The 23,061-nt window shown below is 32.2% G+C and overlaps 3 protein-coding genes across 4 annotated transcripts in view; 2 read left to right on the top strand and 1 right to left on the bottom strand.

Annotated features, from left to right (window-relative positions):
• LOC139493195 (connector enhancer of kinase suppressor of ras 2-like) overlaps positions 1 to 611 on the bottom strand; it is a 48,357-nt gene extending 47,746 nt beyond the window's left edge. For both annotated transcript variants that reach the window (XM_071281385.1, XM_071281386.1), the window contains exon 1: positions 476 to 611. In XM_071281385.1, the coding sequence (XP_071137486.1) occupies positions 476 to 548 (73 nt within the window). In that variant the 5' untranslated portion in view covers positions 549 to 611. The remainder of the gene's footprint in view (positions 1 to 475) is intronic.
• A 17,057-nt stretch (positions 612 to 17,668) lies between these two features.
• LOC139492210 (uncharacterized) lies at positions 17,669 to 18,847 on the top strand. The gene has a single exon (XM_071280394.1). It carries the CDS (start codon positions 17,669 to 17,671, stop codon positions 18,845 to 18,847), a length of 1,179 nt encoding a protein of 392 aa, XP_071136495.1.
• Positions 18,848 to 19,681: 834 nt separating this feature from the next.
• On the top strand, positions 19,682 to 20,998 carry LOC139492209 (uncharacterized protein F54H12.2-like). Its single transcript, XM_071280393.1, has one exon. The coding sequence runs from the start codon at positions 19,682 to 19,684 to the stop codon at positions 20,996 to 20,998; it is 1,317 nt and encodes a 438-aa protein (XP_071136494.1).
• The last annotated feature ends 2,063 nt before the right edge of the window (positions 20,999 to 23,061 follow it).

The following is a 23,061-nucleotide window of genomic DNA, read 5'->3' as shown; positions in this document are numbered from 1 at the left end:
TAAGCTCGGGATTTCGGGATTGACCCTTTCGGGATCCGGGAATCTTTTTTTTCGGATTTCGGGATGGCGGATTTGCTTTATCTAAATTCAGGACCTCAGGATTTCGTTTTTTTAATTCCGGGATTTCGGGATCAAGACCCCTCCTATCCCCCCTCTACCATGTAGCCATCACACCAACCTGTGAAATATTTGCTGCTGGGCATGAAACATCAGATCATCATTCAATCAAATCACACATGACCGGCAGTTAAGGGATAGATAGTAAAAAAAAATAGAGTTATTAAAAAAAAATATCATCCTGATTGAATGAGAGTGTTGTATTGGCCGATTTATAATTTAAAATTCCCACTGTCACTAAGAGTGCAGGGAAATCCAGGTGTGTGATTTCAAGTCTTTCAGAATGCACCAGTTGGTCGTACGTAACTATCAAATATAAATGGAATCCTACTTCACAGACATGACATATATTCTATACCTTTGATCCAATCAGAAACTAATGCTGGACTCCAGTTTTCGTACAAAATATGATTGACGAATGTCATCGCCATTTCGACAGCTGCATTAGCATAGTCTTTTCGGACTTTTTCGCTGTGCGAAGGTAAAAACAATGTACACCCGAACGATTGATGTAAATAAAAAGGGACATAACTCATTTCCCGCGTTTAATCAATAACAACTTTCTTTTGCCAAGAGCTGACTCAAGAGCTTCAACACAACTTCTTGGTTCTCATTTGTTACATGTACTAAATTATTAAATGTTTTTGAAATTAAACAAGAAGTAAAACACTTTGATAATATGTAATCCATTTTTCAAATTCATTTGAAAAACAAACTCTAATTTAAAAAGACTTTGTTTGCCATAATTAAATTACAAAACTTTACTGCTTTGCTGGTCCTCAATGCTCTTCAACTTCGTACTTTATTTGGACTTTTTAACTTTTTTTGATTCGAGCGTCACTGATGAGTCTTTTGAAGACGAAAAGCGCGTCTGGCGTATATATAAAGTTTAGTCTGGTATCTATGATGAGGTTATTTAATGGAAAATCAACAAAAAATCATATATTCAAATTATTAAGATGTGAAGACAATCAGGTTCTTAATGCTGTTAGAAAATGTGTTCAAGTCAATATGAGTTATCGGATGTAATAAATTTCTAGGAAAAAACATAATATTATTTAGGCAGACAGGACCCCTTGATCTAGATTATAGAATTTTTTATTTTTGTATACTATGATAAACCAAGGGCTTTTTTTTACAGTCTAACTGTACTATAATTTTGTATTAGTATTTAAGTTCTATGGAGCTGCCAATTAATTTTCCTTTTCCTTATACATGTATTCTCCATGATATGCCCCTAGTGAGCCCACACTTTTTTTAAACCACCAATCTTTCATATATGGGGGTCTGCAAGCATCTAATCACTGATTTTTCAAAATATGTAATCGGATAAAAAAAAAAAGTAAGAATAATGTCAAAGTGTTACTTGGCCACGGTTGCCCTTGCAACATAGTAACCCAGGCAGCACAAAAACATTTTATTGATATTTTTAAAATATATTGCAAAATATCACCAAAATATCATTCAAAAACATGTTTTTGACGTGATATGTCTGGCTGTACTCATGTGAATAGCATATTTTCTGGAAATATTTGTTCTGAATGTTTAAAGAGCATTATTTTTAAATATCTTGATTTTATATTGAAATAACATAATTTTGATATAATTCAGTTTCAATTGAAAATATCCAGACAACATCTTTCAAACATCTGGACAAAATATTCTTCTAATGTCTAGGATATGTTTTATTGATGTCTACCTAATGTTTTTTTTAAAATACAGTCTGTCAACCTTATTCTCATTTTAATATAAAGTTGAGGCATTGATTTGAATGATTATAAGTCAATTCATAAATTCTACTGGTTGATATTATAATATATATATTCAGTAGATTAACAACTTTCAATTGGAGAGAAAGACAATTCACTAGTGTCAATGATGTGTTGATATACAAGAAAATGAAAAAAATGAAAGTATATTCAAATTGTATTTGTTGTTTTGGGCTGGTTTTAAATATTTTTTGTTTGTGGATAAAATTATTCAATTATTTAGGTAAATACATTTAAATGACTACACAGATTTGAAAATGTTAGATAAAGAGAAGAAAGAGCACATTTCTTGTTAGAACATTGGAATAATATAATTTTCAGGTATGTGGTATAAAGGGGGAGATAAGTACCTAATACGTTAGCATATTGTTGGCACAATGTTGGCTTATATATTTCTTTATTGGCATGAAATATCAATGATATTTTTTTATAAACACTGTTTAAAAAACTTTGAATTAGGTAAAATACAAAGAATTTTCTAGTTCTAGGCACAGATTATCGTAGTCCTATTTGGTATGACTTTATCATTTTGACTTTTTACTGGGTCCTCAATGCTCTTAGAACACAATCGTTATTCGCTAGATAATTTTTCATTTAAGTTAGATTAGAATTGTTAAGACTTTTCTATCAAAAATGAGGAGACATTCATGTTAATCTGATTAAAAAATTATATAAAAAATATTTTCTTTTTTATATCAAACATCATTTACTTCACACAAATATCACTATCAAACATAAGAGAAACATTTGTTGTACATCTTACAAATATCAATTAAAAATATTATGTAAAAATGTTTATAAAATATTTCTTTTTTCATATCAAACATGTGCTTCACTCAAATATCACTGACAAACATTTGGAGAATATTTCTAGCATACATCTTACAAATATCTATTAAACATATTATCTTAAAACTATTATGAAACAGTCTTTAACTAATATTTTCTAAATAAAATCGAAAAAATATATTGTTATGATGTTATTGAAATATTCATTAGATATTACCATTTTTATATTTTTGATTAGGACAAGAAAAGTATATTGATGTTACATCAAAAAGATATTTTATTTTACATCAAACCTATGCTTTACATAGATGTAAATCAAAAATGTTTTATAAATATTTCTTTTACACATCTAAAATATATATATATTAAATGTTATATAAAAATGTCCATCAGATATTGATTGAATATTGCAAAGAAATATCTCCTGACATACAATTGTTCTTATTTATAAAACTGTCTATTTAACGTTTTAAAAACATCAGGAAAGAATATTTATTATTCATTATAAAAAAATATTTACAAAAAATGTGTTTATATTAGCAATCAAAACATTGGGACGAAATATTATTGTTAAAATATCATTAATGCATAATTTGTGATGTAAAAAAAATGTCTTTAAAATATTTTTTGGTAAATATTTTTGAAAAACATATATATAACCAGTCAATAATATCATGAAAATATTATGTGTTAGCTTGGAAATGAGTTTTCCGTACATTTTAAGGAATTTAGCATCGAAAGAATAACTACTTTGCAGTCATTTGGAGACAAAACCAGATTTATTTAATGCAAAACAAAACAGTAATTTTTTGCTGAATATTGTCACAACCGCAGAGGTCATTTTCATAGGATTTAAGAGACAAGTTCTACACATTTTGCATAAACAAAATATACATTTTGTATCCACCTCCATTTAAGCTGTGGTTATAAATAAAAAGTATAAAGGCTTCTTTTCAATTAATTATATCATTTTATTGGGGTATTGCTTTCTTGTAAGCAGCAAAACTCTTATAAGAACTGCAAGTTCCAAAAAATCGTATCACCTGGGAGATATATATTCCATGCGTAGGAGCTGCTAAAAATATTGGAAGGTTCGCAACTGGGAAGATAAAATCATCTCTTTTGTCGTATATTCCATGCGTAGGAGCTGCTAAAAATATTGGAAGTTTCGCAACCGGGAAGCTAAAATCATCTCTTTTGTCGTATATTCCATGCGTAGGAGCTGCTAAAAGTATTGGAAGGTTCGCAACTGGGAAGCTAAAATCATTTCTTTCGTCGAAAAGTTTTGTTTTTCATTGTCAATTTATAAATGTTAGTCAAGATAGGAAGCAGATTTGACTGTACCTGTTGTATCCTTTATATTTCAAGTTTGGAGAGATCGATTAACAAATTAACAAGAAAGTACGATTTGAGAGTACTCGCAGTTACTGACAGTTAGTTAAAAGACAAAAAACAGTTAATAATAAAAAATCATGCTTCAGAGACTAACATCAACTAAACACATCCCAGGGATTTAGTGTTTTAACGTCATGGACAGTCAAAGGAAAAATGACATGTGCAATGGTCTTTTCTTTCCTCTTAAGTATGAAGTAGCAGTATGCCATTTACGCAACACATTATTTGTTGCATAGAATGCAAGGTGACAATGAATGGTAACTTACGATAGTAAACTGGTCCTAGATCAGTGTTGACGGTGAATTATAACTGACGGTAGTAAACTGGTCCTAAATTAGTGTTGACAGTGAATTGTAACTGACGATAGTTAACTGGTCCTAGATCAGTATTGACGGTGACGTGTAGCTGACGGTAGTAAACTGGTCCTTGATCAGTGTTGACGGTGATGTTTAACTGACGGTAGTAAACTGGTCCTAAATCAGTGTTGACGGTGATGTGTAATTGACCATGCTGACGGTAGTAAACTGGCCCTAGATCTGTGTTGACGATGACGTGTAACTGACGGTAGTAACTTGTCCTAGATCAGTGTTGACGGTGACGTGTAACTGACGGTAGACAATTTGTCCTAGATCAGAGTTGATAATAAAGGGCTGCGCTTTAGCGCATGATACGCCCGTTACTCTTTTAACTTGTCTTTTATGCTTTAAATGAATTTATATGATCAACTAGAAATATATATACAAATCAAAAGGGATGTTACATTAATAATATTCACCAAAGTTTCATAAAATCCCCCTTTTTTAAGTATAAAAATTCATTACTTAAGAAAACGTAAAATCTAAAATTTATAAAAATTGAAAGGGAGCTTATGTCAATAGATATAAACAATTTATTAAAGTTGCATAAAATTTTGTGAAAGTGTTAGTTATTGTCCCAAAATTGGAAAATCCCCCCTTTTTTAAGCATAAAAATTCATAACACCGAAATGTAAAATCTGAAATTTATAAAAATTGAAAGGGAGCTTACATCAATAGATATAAACAATTCACCAAAGTTTGATGGACATTGGTGAAAGCCTTTTTGAGTTATTGTCCGAAGTGTTGAAAATCCCCCTTTTTTTTATGAATAAAGCCCCATAAATCCAAAACTTAAAATCTGAAATTTATAAAAATTGAAAGGGAGCTTACATCAATAGATATAAACAATTCACCAAAGTTTCATGGACATTGGTGAAAGCCTTTTTGAGTGATTGTCCGAAGTGTTGAAAATCACCCTTTTTTTTATGAATAAAGCCCCATAAATCCAAAACTTATAATCTGAAATTTATAAAAATTGAAAGGGAGCTTACATCAATAGATATAAACAATTCACCAAAGTTTCATGGACATTGGTGAAAGCCTTTTTGAGTTATTGTCCGAAGTGTTGAAAATCCCCCTTTTTTTATGAATAAAGCCCCATAAATCCAAAACTTAAAATCTGAAATTTATAAAAATTGAAAGGGAGCTTACATCAATAGATATAAACAATTCACCAAAGTTTCATGGACATTGGTGAAAGCCTTTTTGAGTTATTGTCCGAAGTGTTGAAAATCCCCCCTTTTTTATGAATAAAGCCCCATAAATCCAAAACTTAAAATCTGAAATTAAAAAAAAAACGAAAGGGAGCTTACGTCAATAGATATAAACAATTCACTTAAGTTTCATGGAAATTGCTGAAAGCGTTTTTGAGTTATTGTCCGAAGTGTGGACGACGGACGGACGGACGGACAACGGTATACCATAATACGTCCCGTCTAAAAGACGACGGGCGTATAAAAACACTGGACATTTTAAATTTGCAAAACACTCATTTGCAAATCCGCCGCCGCCTCAAATAAGAGCTACAATGTCATGTATATAACCAAAATGTGCGGAATTACATGGGATTCAATAATTTCATTGGTTTTCTACTGTTATTATTATATTTATTTTGCTATTTGATTTATAAAAACATGGGATTTTCAATATCCCATGGGACAGGGCAAAATCCCATGGGATCGACCATTATCCCATGGGATTTTTTTGGGTCCCATGGGATAATTGTTGTCCCATGGGACAAAAAAAATCCCATGGGACTATAATTATCCCATGGGATTTTTAATATCCCATGGGACAAATTAAAATCCCATGGGATTCAAATTATAAATATATAGATATAAATATACAGTAATGTGTATGTTACAATGTATTCTATTTGGTAGTAAATTGTTATAAGATGAATCTTTTTAATTGAATATCTTTTTTCTTTGGAAATGTTAATTCAACATAATGTTCTATAACTGTTCAAAACTAAACCTTTAAACAACAAAGTAGATAATGTGAGTATCAATATATGTTTATTTATGAATTATAGAATACTTTCTTGAAACACTATTATTTACCATTTGAAATCAATGAAAAACTCTAATATAAGGCTGAACATACTAGTGCTGTAAATTCAGAAATTATTGCGTGCATTTATTATTGGATTTTTGTCATTTAAGACTAAAATGAGATTTTAATTTTTTACGATTTTGAAATCAGTTTAATTCATATAAAATATTTCTAAATGGGAGTTTAAATTATTGCGTTTACAACTGTGTTGCAATTTTTGCAAATATAAACCCTCACAATAATTCTTGAATTTACAGTAGCTATTTAAGTAAATCTATTTTTTTCACAATATCCCACCACACAAAACATTAATAGTTTCTTATCATCCAGCATTGTGTGATCTTATAGTCCACTTTTTGGTCATTCAGCACAGAACATTGACATTATTGTGGTTTCAATATCTTTTGGTATTTAAAAGAACTTTAAATCATTGACTGAGTGATGAAAATAATAGCTGATCCAACTTTTGTCTTTGAATTTTATTCTGGTCTTGTTTCTATGTTTCTTCCATTTATTCTAGGTGATGAATTTCAATCCTTCTGAAAAAGAACCAATAAAATCTGAAGTATTATATAAAAATTTTTGCATACATGTAGCAATAATATGATTTTTAATAAAAATAGCTATGCGGCATGGATTTCACTGATTGTTAAAGGTTGTCCAGTGTCATCAGTTGCTAACCTCTTACATCCTTTGGTCTCTGATGGAGAGTTGTCAAATTAGCAATATACCACATCTTCCTATTTTAATTACTACCGGTATATAACAATCAATTAATTTATTCTTCTTTATAACATTTGGGTATTTTCCCAAGTTATATATATATCATATATATAAAGATCAATGTTAAAACTTTAGGCAATTATAATAACATATTCCATTATTCACTAGAATTTTCAATATATTATACAAAATGCAGACAACAGAAACAATATATCTTTAAGCTTTTGAAGATCTGACAGAGTTCAATTTGTGTTTTATTTCAATGTAAAAATACCTTGAAATCTTCGGACATATTGGAAATTATAACATTGATACAAAAAAAATATATATATTGTTTTATCCTTATTTTTTGTGTTGTTGGCTTGCTGTCTCATTTTACAGTTATACATACATCAATAATCTTCTTCTTTATTAAAAGTAAATATGGGATATTTTTTATTTTTATAATCTGAAAACATTATATTTTTATCGAATAACTTATTACCAAGTTCACAAACACCAATGTGTTTGTCAGATACTAATTTTAAGACATGTATAAATGTTCCAGACCATATAAGTATTTGGACCATAGGTTTTCGGGTAATATAGTATACTCTTACAGTCCGACCATATTCATACAATCAGACCATTTGAGTATACCCGGTACTTGTACTGTCTAATACCAGAGCTCAACCAAACATGTATTTTTATTTCTACTGCAATTTAACTTTTTGTATTAATCTATTAAAGATTTCAGTTATGTTGATCTGTAATGTATATTTGTTTCTAATAAACTTGACCAACTTCTTAAAATTGGGCAGACTGTACGCGTAGTCTAAATACTCATATGTTCTGGAACATAAACATGATTAACAAGCATTCAACAGGATGTCATGCTAAAATCCCTTAATATTCGTACTAAATTTTGAGTATATATACAGAGGCGGATTTAGGGGGGGGGCAGGGGGTCCGGCCCCCCCCCTTTTTGGGAAAAAATTTGGTTGCTTATATAGGGAATCACTGAAGCATGACTGGAGCGGGCCCCCTCTTAGGTCAGTCAGTGGGCCCCCACTTATGAAAATTTCTGGATCCGCCACTGATATATGTAAATCCACAGGCTACTTACTGAAATTCATGGCAAACACTCACCAAAAAATTAAAGAGGATACAATTTAGAGGAAGGACTGGACAGATGAATGCACAAACACTATTAAAACAGAGCATAAAACTTACCAAAAACAAGATGTTTTACATTTATTCTTCAGAAGCAGGAAAATTGAAAAGTTTTTTTTTCTTTCTCTGTGGTCCATGGTATAAACTTTAAATTCATTCATGCAAAATATGAAAATCCGCAAAAGTAGACCTTGAACCTCAGCTTATCCACATTTTGACTTTTGAGCTGCATATTTTTTTTTCTTTTCATCTTGCTGACAATCTACATGATCTAAACATAAAAAAATGATAAAAACATAATTCTAGATTAACTTTGTGTTTTTATTTTTGTTGATACAAACAATTTTTCCAAGCTTAAAAGGAAAACATCATCACAAAAAAGGAGGTCATACTAACCTCCGAAATATTTAAACAAACCAAAAATATTACTTGATTAAGATCTTGTCATAAATTAATAGCATTGATACTCTTATTTTTGAAGACCATATATATATATGTCTTTTGCATACTTATATTCCTTTGTACAACAGTTACATATAATGCATATTAAGATTGATTCCGAGGACTTAAATGTTAAATTAGCATGATTAATTTTACAGTTTCTCAGCTCAATGTGTACAATATGAGAGTATCTTGCAATACTGTATTCTGATATTCAGAACATATTGTGAGGTTTTTATTAATGCAAATGAGAGCTGTATATCATTCTCATTTCTGAGACATATTTATGAGCTGAAGACCAGTGCCAAAATTTCCTCACTGCATTGAAGACCCATAGGTGACCTTCGTCCGTTGTCTGCTCTTTGGTTGTGTTGTTGTCTCTTTGACAAATTCCCAGTTTCTACTTCCCATTTTATAACATGTATGCAGATTTTTCGTAAATTACAATAATCAATCACGCAATTCTGTCCATTATTTATTTGTTATTGAAAATAAGCAAAAATAAATGCACACAAAATTTAACATTGTTAATAAAGGCTTTTTAAAAAAAATCCAAAACAGTTGCTTACACCGTTAATTTCCTTGTTTGATTTATTTCATATTTTTAAAGCCTTAATAGCTAACTAGATGGTATGCCTGGATGGATCCAGCCATTTTATAAAGGGGGTTCCCTGTTCCCAACCCAAGATTTAGGAGGGGTGGTTCCAACTATATGTTCCCTTTTAAATGCATTGATTGTCCAAAAAAAAGGGGGGGTTCCAAGTTGAACTTGCAACCCCTAGAATCCTCCCCCTGTGATCCAGAATTTTTTTTTACTTAACCACTGGGGATCTCAACCATTTAAAAGTTTTTCAAACATGTGAGGGTGGGGGTGACCCCCCATAGACTCTCCCTATATTTCATTTGATGTGTTTTATTGTTCCATACAAGAACATATATGGTTTAGGGGTGGGGATCTTGACCGCCCCTTCACAAGATAATAGCACATTCTCAAATTGAACGGGGTGGGGTGACCCCCCGGGACTTCCTTTTAATTTTAATTGATTTGTTTTATCGTCCCATTCAATAATATATATATGGTTTAGGGGTGGGGATCTGGACCGTTTACAAGATAATAGCACATTCTCAAATTGAACGGGGATGGGTGACCCCCAGGGACTAACCTTTAATTAAGTCTTTCCACTTTTCTGTGGAAAGACTTATTGTTTTTCTTCTGATTATTATTTTTTTTTTTTCCGCCAAATTTTGTTCTTGCGATAAATGTTTGTATCGCAATATGTCGCTTAGATATTTCTCATATGGTATCGTATAGTTTATGCGCTTTTAAATTTCACCCTGCTAAGGCGAACCATTTTCTTTGTAAGAGTTATCCCCCTATTCACTGTTTATCATCTGTGTGCATCTCCTCCGTAACAAAAAAAGATAGCGACAAAATTCCTTTTACAAATTGTTTGTTACATCCTCAGTTATTTTTGGCCCATTTGGATCGAAGCGATTCGATGAAATTTTATAGGAGTTATCTACCTTTACAAAATAAATTTTCGATATGTTATTTTAACTCATAAACAGTTAACCGTATAACCCTGGAATGTTTTAATTTGAGGCCCCTAGGTCCTAACTAAAAAAATTAGGTCAAGGTCAAAGGTCAAGGTCAAGTTCTCAATTGTGACTTTTGCTTGTTTTTGCATTTTCTCCGACACTTTGAGAGATACATATAAAAGAACAAGTGCAAAATATCTGCTCTATTGTAATGAAGATATGCTAGATTTAGTCTTATACAATTGAAAGGCATCTTAAAGGAGTTGGTGCCCCTGAAATGTCTTGATATGAGGTTATTTGATTATAACTTCAATTAAGTTCATTATAAAGACATTTGACCTAGTACAAAAGGTTAAGTGACAAATGACCTTGAAAAATGGCTACCGGAAGTGACCTTGAAAAAACCGGAAGTAGTTTTTTTTGCAATTTTTTCACATAAAAGTACTCAGAATCCATATATTTTGTCATATGGATACATTAACTGATTACTGAAGACTAAAAATGACTTCCAACAAACCGGAAGTGGCCAATTATCTCCCACTCTACATACAAAAGTATATAGAACTATATATTTTTGGAATCAGTGTGAAAGAAGCTATCATATGAGACCGGAAGTGACATTCATTTCACCGGAAGTAGCATATTATCTCCCTTATATCACTCATTAATATAATTAAACCATTATACATCGCATCAGAATGAAGAAACTACCTTATTAAAATTTCTTTGATGTGGAAAGACTTTCAATTGTTCTTTGAACAATTGTTTTTTAATTTTAATTGATTTGTTTTATAGTCCCATTCAAGAATATATATGGTTTAGGGGTGGGGATCTAAACCGTTTACAAGATAAAAGCACATTCTCAAATTGATCGAGGTGGGGTGACCCCCAGGGACTTCCCTTTAATTTTAATTGATTCGTTTTATTGTCCCATTCAAGAATATATATGGTTTAGGGGTGGGGATCTAAACCGTTTACAAGATAATAGCATATTCTCAAATTGAAGGGGGTGGGAATTACCCCCAAGGGACTCACCCTCATTTCAATCACCCTGATATGATCTGATATAAATTTTAATGGTTTTATCAGAGACATATAATACATTGTATTATATGTCTCTGGTTTTATCACTTACAATAGGAATTGGTTTAAATTCCCCAATTAATTCTAGTCGGTCAAATATATGAATAAATTGATTTAACCTTTATACCATTAATATCAACATATTTCATTTTTGATAAAAAAAAAAAAAGGACAAAAGTTTTCTATGTGTAGAAATTGATAGTTACTAATTTGTGTGCTGTCAAATTCATAGCATGCCGGTGGCTGTTTTCAAAGTGCTGGTTTTTTTTTATCACCCTCGTTGTTTGCGGACTAACGATTTAGGCCTGTGGTGGATACGTGTTCGTGCATTAATTTTTTATACCTTCTCAATTAATATTTTCAAATACTGACGGCAAGACATTAGTGTTGTAATGTATCAGTGTCTTACTTGAGACCAACGTGCTATTTACATGTGCGATCGAAAATGCAGGGGAAGGAAACTTGTCAATTGTGTTTATTTTTAATCCAAAATAAAATAAGCCGCCGTAAAATTAATTTTGGGTAAATTCCTCAAATTGATGCAAGAGGGGGTTACACTAATGACTGGACCGAATGACAGGACCGAATGACAGGACCAAATGAAAAATGCTAATAACTTTTTCATTTCTCAAAGGATTGATCTGAAATTTGAAATATAATAAGATTTCATCATTTGATAAATAGATTTAAGAAAAAAATTAAAAAGTTTTGTAAGAAACTTTAGAAAATGTGACATGACCAACTTTGATAATGACAGGACTAACATCGAGAATAGTAGTGTGTTATGAGACTGCCCTCCGTAATCTCTCCCACAATTTTAATTACGGAGATTACGGAGCCCGTAATCCCCTCTAATCTTCTTAAGCCAGCTTATAATCCCCTCTAATCTTCTTAAGCCAGCTTATGGTACGATTTAAAGCAGCTTATGATGCAACTTTAAGCAGCTTATTATGCAATCAATCGGATAAAGATAATCCTTATCTTTTAATCTAGATTAGTGCTCCTCAATGTTTTTGTTCCTTTAAGCACATCATTGTGCAATCAATCGGATTAAGATAATCCTTATCTTTTAATCTAGATTAGTGCTCCTCAATGTTTTGTTCCTTTTTTTATCCCGATAAGAGTTAACAATTGCTAATTATAATCTATTTGTTTTCGGATTAGAGAACCGAGTATTAACCCTTTTAATCCTGATTAGGATAAACAAATGCTAATTATAATATATTTGTTTTCGGATTAGAGAAACGACTCTTAATTTATATCCTAGATTAGAGGAATCCCTTTTGATAATTAACCAGTTGTTTCCAGACAATCAAAATCCAATTGTTTTCGAACTTAATTAGCGGATCCTTTGTTTGAATAAAGGGAATTAATTGTAACGGAAGGAGAGACAGGCTATTTTTTATTTTTACAGGAAATACTCTACACAACAGATTGTAAGAGAGAAGAAATATTAACAAACCGCTAACTGTATTTTCTAACAAACTAGTTGAGATAAGGATATTTAAAAAAATGAAAAAAGTTTTTCTTTCTTTCTCTTTGTAAATTCTTGATATTATTTTCTTTCTTTTCTCAATTAGTTTGTTTAAAAATAAACACCTCGTTGTCTCATCTATATATAGTTTCTTTTAACACAAAATAATAACACATTTCATGTATTAATCATTTATTTAAAATATTCTAGATTGTATTTGGTTTTTTTTTAGTTAAAACATTTAAATTGTAACCATTTTTTTCTCTTCTTTTTTATTGTGAATATACTGTTTATGTCTCGTTGCACATACATTTTCTTTTGGGTTTCCAAATTAGTTTCTGTCTTTTTTGTCTTTTTATTTTGTTGGATGTATTCATTGTCACTATCTTCACTGTATTCATCTGTTTCTTCTTTCTCCTTATTTTCTTCTTCTGTTTTCTTTTCTTTATAAGAGGTAGACTCGAATCGTACTTTGTTTGTTTTTCTACGTTCCTAAACAAACGAAGTGGAATGTTAGTAGACTTCAGAAATTGGTAGAATTGATGTATACCAGCTGTTAGTTTTCTACGACCAATTGGAACTGTTGAATCACGTATCAAGTCAACGATATGAGTGTTTGAAATAACTTTTCCGTCAATGCAAACTTCACCTTGTTCGTCCCACTTAATAGATGGTTGTTTTTGTAAGTAAAGCAAAAGTCGCAAGGCTTTGTCTTTATATCTAGATGGAAAAGTGATATTGATTAACGATTGTAAATCATCATGTAACGGTTTCTGGTCATAAGACAGATTGTGTTGGTCATTGTCTCGAGGTGGAGTGTCATTTAACACAACTTCCGCTTTCGATTGATCTTCGTTTTGTTTTTGTAAGACAGCCTCGAATTTATGTTTAGGAATAAGAATCATTTCCTTCGTCATTTTAAGTGAGCAAGCACAATCTTCACTACTATAGGAATGAGATTTGATCGATACTTTAAAAGAAGTCTCTTTCGATGTAAACGTTGGGTGTCCTCGGCAGTGATTTTACGAATAACCGTTTTGTACTCAAACAGTTTCTTTTTATTTAGCGGAGATAGTGTAACGACTCCATGTAAAATGTTGTATATACATTCTAGTAGGATCTTAAATTGTTCGTTATTCATCGTTTTTATCATTGCGAGTCTTTGCTGATCCTCAGCGGAAGCCAATAAGGATAAAAAATTAACGTGTCTAATCACTTGCTTACTCATAGCTTTTTAAGTATTATTTCGGAAGAAAAACCACACAGTTCTCTCCAATGAATATATTTGTTCTAAGTAAATAAAGTTTGTCTGTGTGAGCGCTCACATCAATCGTCAGGTATCCGTATTTTGTTTTGGTGGCGAGTTCGTAGGCCGACATGAAATATTTCACCTGACCTGGTAAAATTTGTTTAGCAAGTACGGTTAACTGGTGTTGATCACGATGATTTTTTAGACAAATAATGTAAGATGCATTTAGGGAAATGGTGCGCATGAATTTACCCGGAGAATGATATAAATTCTGAGTAAGCATTAAAAGACTTATGTTTTGATGATGAGATTTTACCGTAAATAAATTTAAAACTTCCACATCGTTCACTGCTGTTGCGAGCAAATCGTCTAAAACCAGAAGCATATGTTCCCTTTTTTCTGACCATGCATCCACTTGATCACTGCTTGGTAAACCTTCATGAAAATTTATATTGTTTATTTCTTTTTCCATACTTGTGAATAATTCTTGATAAACAGAATAGCAATATACAATTTTTACAGGAGGGGTTGAAAACATACCTCCAGCTTGTTTAATTATGCGAAAAGTCAACATAGTTTTTCCACTTTGTGTCGGTCCCACAATTAAAATAGAACATGGTGCTTGGAAAGGTAAAAGCGTACGATCTCCACTTGCCATGGTCTGAGTTTTTTCAGTTTTTATTTTCCCACAAATGACTGAAATAAAGTTTAAGTTCGAGTTTTATATGTTTGATACATAAGTATTTTTTGTTGATTTTTCTTTTTACATGTATTTAGTTTCTTTTTTTATATTTTGGTATGGTTTTTTTTACGTTTTGGCATCCGTGTTCCTTTTTGACGTGTTAAGCTTCCGTTCTCAACCAACAATGCAAAAACTGTTAAAAATCATTTGACCACAGAATATTGAAAACCAACATTGTAAAACCAAATCGTGAAAGAAAAGCCTCAGTTCTACCAACAAATTTCAAAAAGAAAACAAGCTAAGTAATATTTATTGAACGCACAAAATTTCAAACATGAATACAAGAATATAAATAATAAATAAAATTACATACAATGTACAATATATGAAGAAATTAAAAAAAAAATAAAAATGTCATATTAAGTGTTCACGTGATTTGATTCTTTTTTCCATTAAACGGTAAACATTGTCTTTTATTGTTTGACTACGTAGTCTGTCCAATACGATCACATTAAGTATGAAGTAATTGCACACAAATTCTGAAGACATGTTCAGTTTTTTTACGTCTTCTCTGAATTTAATCAACACATCTAAAAGTATAAACGAACGACATGCTGTTTCAAAATGTCTTTACAAGTGCTCCTGCTCGCTTTTCATCAAACATTCGTGGTTATGTTGACTGGGGTGTTCAACTTGGCAACCAGAACACGTTTCTTTCGTTTTCTTTGTAATCAATTCCTGTAACACCTCGGCAAAAGAATAGATCAAGACTGTAGTTAGAAGCTTCTTCTCCATGCCCGACATGGCGATTGTTCTCAAAACAAATGAAGTTTAGTGATCTTCAATAAAAGAATGTAGAAACACTATACTCTCTTTCAGATTACACAATTTTAGCCACACGTCTCTGTTGATTTTGATTTTTTTACCCTTTACAACGATATGAATGAATGTCTTTTGCTGTAGTCGTCTTCCTGTTTTCTTAATAATTACTCTAGTCTCGTCGTCAATGGTAAACACAGCTTCTCTCTTCAATAAATTTGTGTCGAGGTGTTCGTAATCACATTTGGTTGCTTCTCTCACCAAATCAATTTGACACTGAGTCATGATGACTGTGGTGTTTTTATATACGGTGATTTAAATACAGGTATATTCATGCGTAGGGTCATACCATATTCGTGCATGCATAGCCATGTTTTTTTAATTAAACTTTTCGGATGGATGGATTTGGTAAAATATATCCAATACACCCACTCAATAAACTAATCCATAATTCAGTGTTTCCATTTTGCATTGTTATATTAACAAGTGATGCTATAACAATTGTTATTACAATAATTATTTGACAGAAATACACGATTTCTGCTTTGGGAATATTTTCTCCCATGAAGCGCCAAGTCGTTTGTGTGCTCTCCGTATTGCTTCTTGTCTCTTCCATGTTGCTAAGTATAATAAAGGAACCACGTCGCTTATCACTCATACCTTTAAATACGTTTTAAAAAAAGTCAATTTTTTTTTCTCTTTCAATTAATTATAGGTAAAGAACACATTGGAAAGAAGATCCTTCTTCCACTGTTCAATTTGCTTCTTTTCCTCACATAAATGATATAGTTTAATAAATGTTTGTTTTTTTAACTTACAAAGATATATATACATTCTCCCTTTTCGCTCCTCGAACACGAAAGCGTTATAAATCATCTCTATCTCATTCATTATTTGTATTAAATGGAAATTATGAAAAAAGTCTTAAAAAAGGGACTAAAGATACAAGAATGACAATCAAATTCATAAATTGAAAAAAAAAATATCTGACAACATCGAGGATAAAAAAGACGAAAAGACATCGTTTGTTAAGCGTACAGTGACGAATATTACATACATATTCACTGGCACATGATTTACTAGAATACAGTTTCGCACCTCACGTGTATAAAACGTACAGTGACAAATATATCATATAGCACATACATATTCATCGGAATCATTAACGTTTGTTAAAATTACAGTGACAAATATTACATATTGAACATACATATTCATTGGTAAATGATTAACTAGTATGAACTAAAAAAAAAACCTTATTATTTAAAAACACCCAATCATTTTAATTAAAATCAAACAACAACAAGCATACCAACAAATTATACACTCTTTTTTTTTTAATAAATTGAGTGGTCTTTAATTTAAATGGACCTTACGCAGTTGTGTAAATCTTTTCTTCATTTCTAAGCGGTGTGTAAATATAAGTGCATTAAAATCACGACTGTAAAAAAATATTAGATATAAATTATTCGTGGTCTTCATAGAAGAATAAAACAATTGTGCTATGTTACCCAATCTCCATGTTCCAACTGGACAATTTGCTTGATGGTCTTAAATATCTTTTCATACTTTTTTCGCTAGACAAAGTCAGAAAATGTTTTTTTACTTTCTTTTCTTGTTTCTATTTTGTTTACTATTTTTTTTTATTTAGTGTGTGTCTGCATTTAATATATTTTTTTTATCTTGTTTTATATTTGTTTTGAAAATAAAAAATGTACATATTCTCAACTTGTTATAGTTTAAAAGAAGAAAATTAATACAAGCATTAAAAAACTCTCCAACTCTAACTAGTAGTTTGTTTTTTTGTTAAATATTAATAACAAGTGTTTATTGGTGATACTTTGGTGGAATAAAGACATTGAGACGTAAACACACGTGCATAGTGATCAAAGGTACACACTTATTTATTATGGTAAAATGAGGACGGTAAATAGAATTTTATTGTACATTTTCACTGGTTTTAAAATCCTCATTTTTATGTATATTTCTCAAGAGTTTGTTTGGATATAAGTTCAGTATAACACGATGGATGAAGAAGTGAACAATCTTTTGACACCAATTTATTACAATATAGAAAATCCGAGTTCTTTTTCCTCAGCTAGCAAACTTTATCACATTGTTAATGCGGATGGGAAAAAAATTGGTTACCACAAAATAAAGAGATGGTTAAATGCACAAGACAATTATTCCTTACAAAAAACTCCCAGGCGTTCTTTTAGAAGATTACGTGTGTATACAACAGGAATTGGTAACTTAATGGACGTCGACCTAATGCAAGTAAGTAATTTATCACAATGGAACTCTGGATATAATTTTATACTAGTTGCCATCGATTGCTTTAGTCGACGTCTTTGGATGCAACCATCAAAGAGTAAAAAAGGTGTTGACATAGCCAAAGCTTTTGAAAAAATTCTGCAAACAGCAAAGGTAGACAAGATCCGCTCGGACGTTGATGGATGTTTCAAGTCAAAGGTTGTTCAAAAACTTTTCAAGGAAAGAGGAGTGCGACATTTTGTAACTAAGAACGAGATAAAAGCAAACTATGCAGAGCGTGTGATACAAACCATAAAAAATAAATTTTATCGTTACTTTACTAAAAAGAGAACGTATCGGTACATTGACAATTTACAAAAATTTGTAAAGAGCTACAATGCAACACCACACAGGTCCCTAAACAATATTGCACCCAACGACGTTACACCGGAAAACGAAGCGGATGTATGGGTTCAACAATACTTGAATAAAAAGAAATCTCCTGATAAGACGAGTCGGCCAAATACCAAAAACCCACAAAAACTTAAAACCGAAGCAGATTTGAAGAGAAAAAGAAGATTGCAACAGCGGAAGAGTTACAAATTTAAAATCGGTTCTCTTGTTAGAATTGCTTATACGCGACACATCTTTGACAGAAGTTATAGTCAAAAATGGACGGATGAGATCTTCAAAGTTGTACGGAGATTTAAAAAACAGAACATCAAGATTTATAAATTGAGCTCTTTTTATAACGATGAGGAAATTTCTGGTGAATATTATTCTGCTGAACTTCAGGCTGTTGATAAATCAGATGAATCACTCTGGGTTGTAGAGAAAGTTCTGAAAAAGCGTAAAAGGCGAGGAAAGACCGAGTTTTTATGTAAGTTTCAAGGTTGGCCTGATAAGTATAACCAATACATTCCCGAGGAAGACATTCAAACATTATCATGACAAACGACGATATTGACGAGGATCACATTATTTTCTTATTCAACGATCAATCAAATAAGTATTATCCTGAAAATATACCTTCAAATTTCAAGGTTCACCTAAGTGACACGTTGTATTTAGAAGGAAAGTGGGAAATAGCTGTTATGGATTTTTATTCCAAGGAGAAAATTTCAACTGTTAAAAAAACCAAACACGAACTATACATTTTTTGTGACGTATGTATGGGTGTAAGTCTGTTTCACAATGAGTTTTCACTTTTACGACGTGTATTTCCTACACCAAACAATACTTGGAATTACGTTTTTTCTAACCCTATTTTCGTACCTGTGAAAAAAACTGAAATCCGCGACTTAGAAATACATATTTTCGACGAAAGTGGAGAACAAGCGTCATTTTTAAATCAACGTTTGTCCTGTACACTACATATTAGAAAAAGAAAGGGGAAGTGTCAACGATGAATGCAGACAAAATGTACATTCCAAGCATGGAGAAGTGGTCGAAATATTATGAAAATGTTGTGCAGGGGAATAACAAAACGTATATAACGCACATTAAAAATACCGGACGTAATGGGTCTTTTATGATACCTATTGAAAATCAAAAATCGCCGTCAACCTCGTCGAAATCTAATGAAAAGTACAATATTCATCTAGTTAGTCCAAGTGCGCAAATGGTCGAAATGGCTAAAGAGTCTTTAGAAGATGAGGGTTTGCATATAAAAGGAAAAAAACGTAAACGAAAGACCAGTCATAAGGCAACCAGCAGTGGAGTTGGTGTATGCAAAAAGAAAAGAGAACCAAAACGAGACGTTTTTTCAGAGTACATGAATTAAAAATGGCTTTACTAACATCACAGAACAACTTCACAGAAGCTATTCCGTCACAATTAGAAGTTTTCGAGATACCTCCATACCAGTTAGGAGTTGAGTCAATTTCGTATGAAGAATGTCGGCCTACATCACAAGTAACAGCCTACAACCCAATAGAATTTAATTTGTGTGCCCAGAACGGACTAGAATACATCGATCTCAGACGGTCGAAACTGTATGTTAAGTTGCGTGTAAAACATAGCAATGGAGACAATATTGCTATAGATTCAAAGGTGGCACCAGTAAATGGATTTTTCTATGCACTTTTTTCTCAGGTCGACTGTTACCTACAAGGTTCACTGGTATCATCAAGTAATACCAACTACGCGTACAAATGCATGATGAAAACGCTACTCGATTATGGACAAGATGCAAAAGCATCACAACTAACGAGTGTGTTGTTTTATAAGGACAGAAGTGGACACATGGACTCATTTGATACTAACACGGGTCTTTACGAAAGGAAAAAACTGATAGGTAATTCTAAGAGCCTTGATATGGAAGGAATGTTGTTTCACGATCTTTTTGAAATGGATCGTTACTTATTAAATATGGTTGAAGTAAAATTGAAACTTTTCAGAAGTAGACCGAGTTTTTGTCTAATGTCAAGCGAAGACGATGCGGACTATGATGTTGTCATTGAAGATATTGTCGTTAAAGTGTGTAAAATTAAGGTCAATCCAGCTATCATTTTTGCTCATTCGGAAGCATTGAAATCAACGAATGCTAAATATCCCTATACAAAAACAGTAATGAAACATATTACTCTCATGATGGGTAGTACGAATGCAGTGTTGGAGAACATTTTCCAAGACGTGAAACCAAAACGAATCATCATGGGTCTAACTTCGACAAACGCCGTGAACGGTGATTATCAACTTAATCCGTGGAATTTTCAACATTTTGACTTGCAACAAATAACTTTGTACTGTGATGGAGTTCCTGTAGATGGAATTCCTTTGAAACTACAATTCAACGAAGACAAGGGTGCAACAAATGTTGCAGCATACGTTAAAATGTTTGAAAACTGTGGAAAGTGGGGCGGAGATGCGGGGAATGAAATAACTAGATCGGACTTCAACAATGGATATGCTTTATTCTGTTTTGATTTACAACCTCACTTTTCAGATGCCAACTATCTGTCACTGGTAAAGCAAGGAAAAGTAAGACTTGAATGTCATTTTGCATCACCCTTACCAGAAACTGTCTCTTTACTCATTGTAGCCGAAAACTCTGGCTATTTTGAAATAACGGAAAATCGTCAGATCAAAGTAGAACACTAAATTCATATAGTCCATCAGCTGGTAAGGCAAAATTTCAGTTCTGTGTTACACCCCCGGGTACCGCAATTTTTTAGTATAAGTCTAAAGAGTAATGTCTGAAGAATATTTTAAGAGGTGTTAGACTTTTGAAAAAGTGTCCAAAAGGGGTTAAAAGGGGTCTTATTTAAGAGTATATCAAAAATTTTGTTTCACACATATATACAGAAAAAAGAAAAAATAACCAAGTATTCGGTACAATTACCCTTATTAAGTTGAACAAATCATATCTTATTGATACGGAGGCTAATTTGTATTTAATTTTTAAATCGTATAGGACCAAGACAAAAAGGGGGAGGGTTATATCCAAAATGCATGATGTTGAATGAACCAAAGCATACATACTAGTTTTCTTGATAAAAAAGGTAAAATTTTTACATTGAAACATAGAGCATCAAGTAACTAAATGCAGTTGAACAAACTTCAAAGGTAAGAAAGGGAAAAAAACATGGAATCAATGGCAAACACAAACATAAACAATGTATATCACAGTCATTATTGAAAAACACACATAGTACTAAAAAAATAAAAGAACTGTCAGGGTTTCAAGATCTATATTAAAGATCTTTTAACAACAGAATCACCACTTTTTAAGGTCATGAAGAAGGTCAATCCATAGAATCATCTTCATTTTCGTCAACGCCATCTACCGAATCATCATCACCATCATCTTTATCATCTTCGTCGTCATCGTCAGCCATATCAACGATTTGATTATTCTTGTTGCTACAATCACTTGTATATTTGCAGCCATCTGTACAGGATAAACCGTGTGGAATACATGAACATCTTTTGGTGGCACAACCAACGCAGCTATACATGAACAGCTTATCAGTATCAATAAAGCATCTAACGCTGGCGGTTGGTCTATCCAATTGATGCTGATCAAATCGTTCTTAACAATCCAATCAGGGTTGTTTGGCGATGGAACAGTGTTGTGTTATAGAGTAGATTTCCAAATCTTTGCCTGAATGTTGAATCGTTTGATGTGCTTTAACATTGCATCTTTTGTTGGGTCAGTAGATGACAATGAATGTTTTTTGCATAGCAAAACAAATCTGAATTCATTGATGTTATTATAATCGTATCCATATATAGCACACAAAAACCTCTCGAGTGTTTTGACAGTTCTTCACCTACCTCTTTAAAATATTCACCAAAACGGGATAGACCTTCTGAAAACTCCACTGAACGATTCAAAACGCCAAATGCTTTGCTTTTTCCCTTACCAGACAAAGCACTAACTGAATCACAACCACTAAAGGCGGGAAATCCTGTCAGTGCTCTACAAACATTCTCCCCCATTTTTGCGCACATTGATTGCACATTTAATAATCTGCATTTGGAAGACGTACCTATCAGAAGAATAATATTTGAACTGATGCGATTCCGAAAATAGCAGGCCAAAACTTCCACATCTGATTGATTTTATTACAATGGGATCGTAACCTTTGTCAGCTGCGTGTTTTGCACGAAGAAACATTTTTGTGTCGGCTTCTTCCTGTTTGCTTAGAAGCTCAGTGCATTTTACACTTGTCATTATTTCATTTTCAACAGTGATACAAATAAATCTATTCCTTCAAGTGTATAAAATCTATAGGATTGTTTACTCCATTTCGACACAAGGATTAAACAAGAGCAACTTTGTTTCTACCAACTGACAACAATTTCTTCCATTGCCCAGGACACGATTGTGATGGTCTCGAAATTATTGTTATGATTTGCCCTCCCAAGGACCTGTGATCCCGTTCTAATTTTTTTTATGGATATTGTGGGATACTGATCAGTGACAAAATCAATGCGGGGAGCTCTATTTGAAACTGAAAGGATGGTTTTAAAAACAACATTTGCCAAACAGAAAAAGTACTTGGTATCCTTGTGATTGATTGAATGACTGCCATGCCATCAAATATCCACATGCTTGCTTTCATCAGGAATAGCTTGCATTTGTTCAACGCCCTTTTCTAAAAGACCAGCAAGGACAGATTTATTTGTCTTTACTAGTGTACCATCAACGTTTGCGAGGT

The sequence above is a fragment of the Mytilus edulis genome, chromosome 10, assembly GCF_963676685.1.
Source record: "Mytilus edulis chromosome 10, xbMytEdul2.2, whole genome shotgun sequence".
Classification (NCBI taxonomy): Eukaryota; Metazoa; Mollusca; class Bivalvia; order Mytilida; family Mytilidae; genus Mytilus; species Mytilus edulis.
Note: the sequence above shows the minus strand (reverse complement) of the source record. Positions and strands in the feature narration are given on the sequence as shown.

Coding starts and splice junctions, on each gene's coding strand:
- LOC139492210 (XM_071280394.1), top strand. CDS start 17,669: ATGGATGAAGAAGTGAACAATCTTTTGACACCAATTTATTACAATATA.
- LOC139492209 (XM_071280393.1), top strand. CDS start 19,682: ATGGCTTTACTAACATCACAGAACAACTTCACAGAAGCTATTCCGTCA.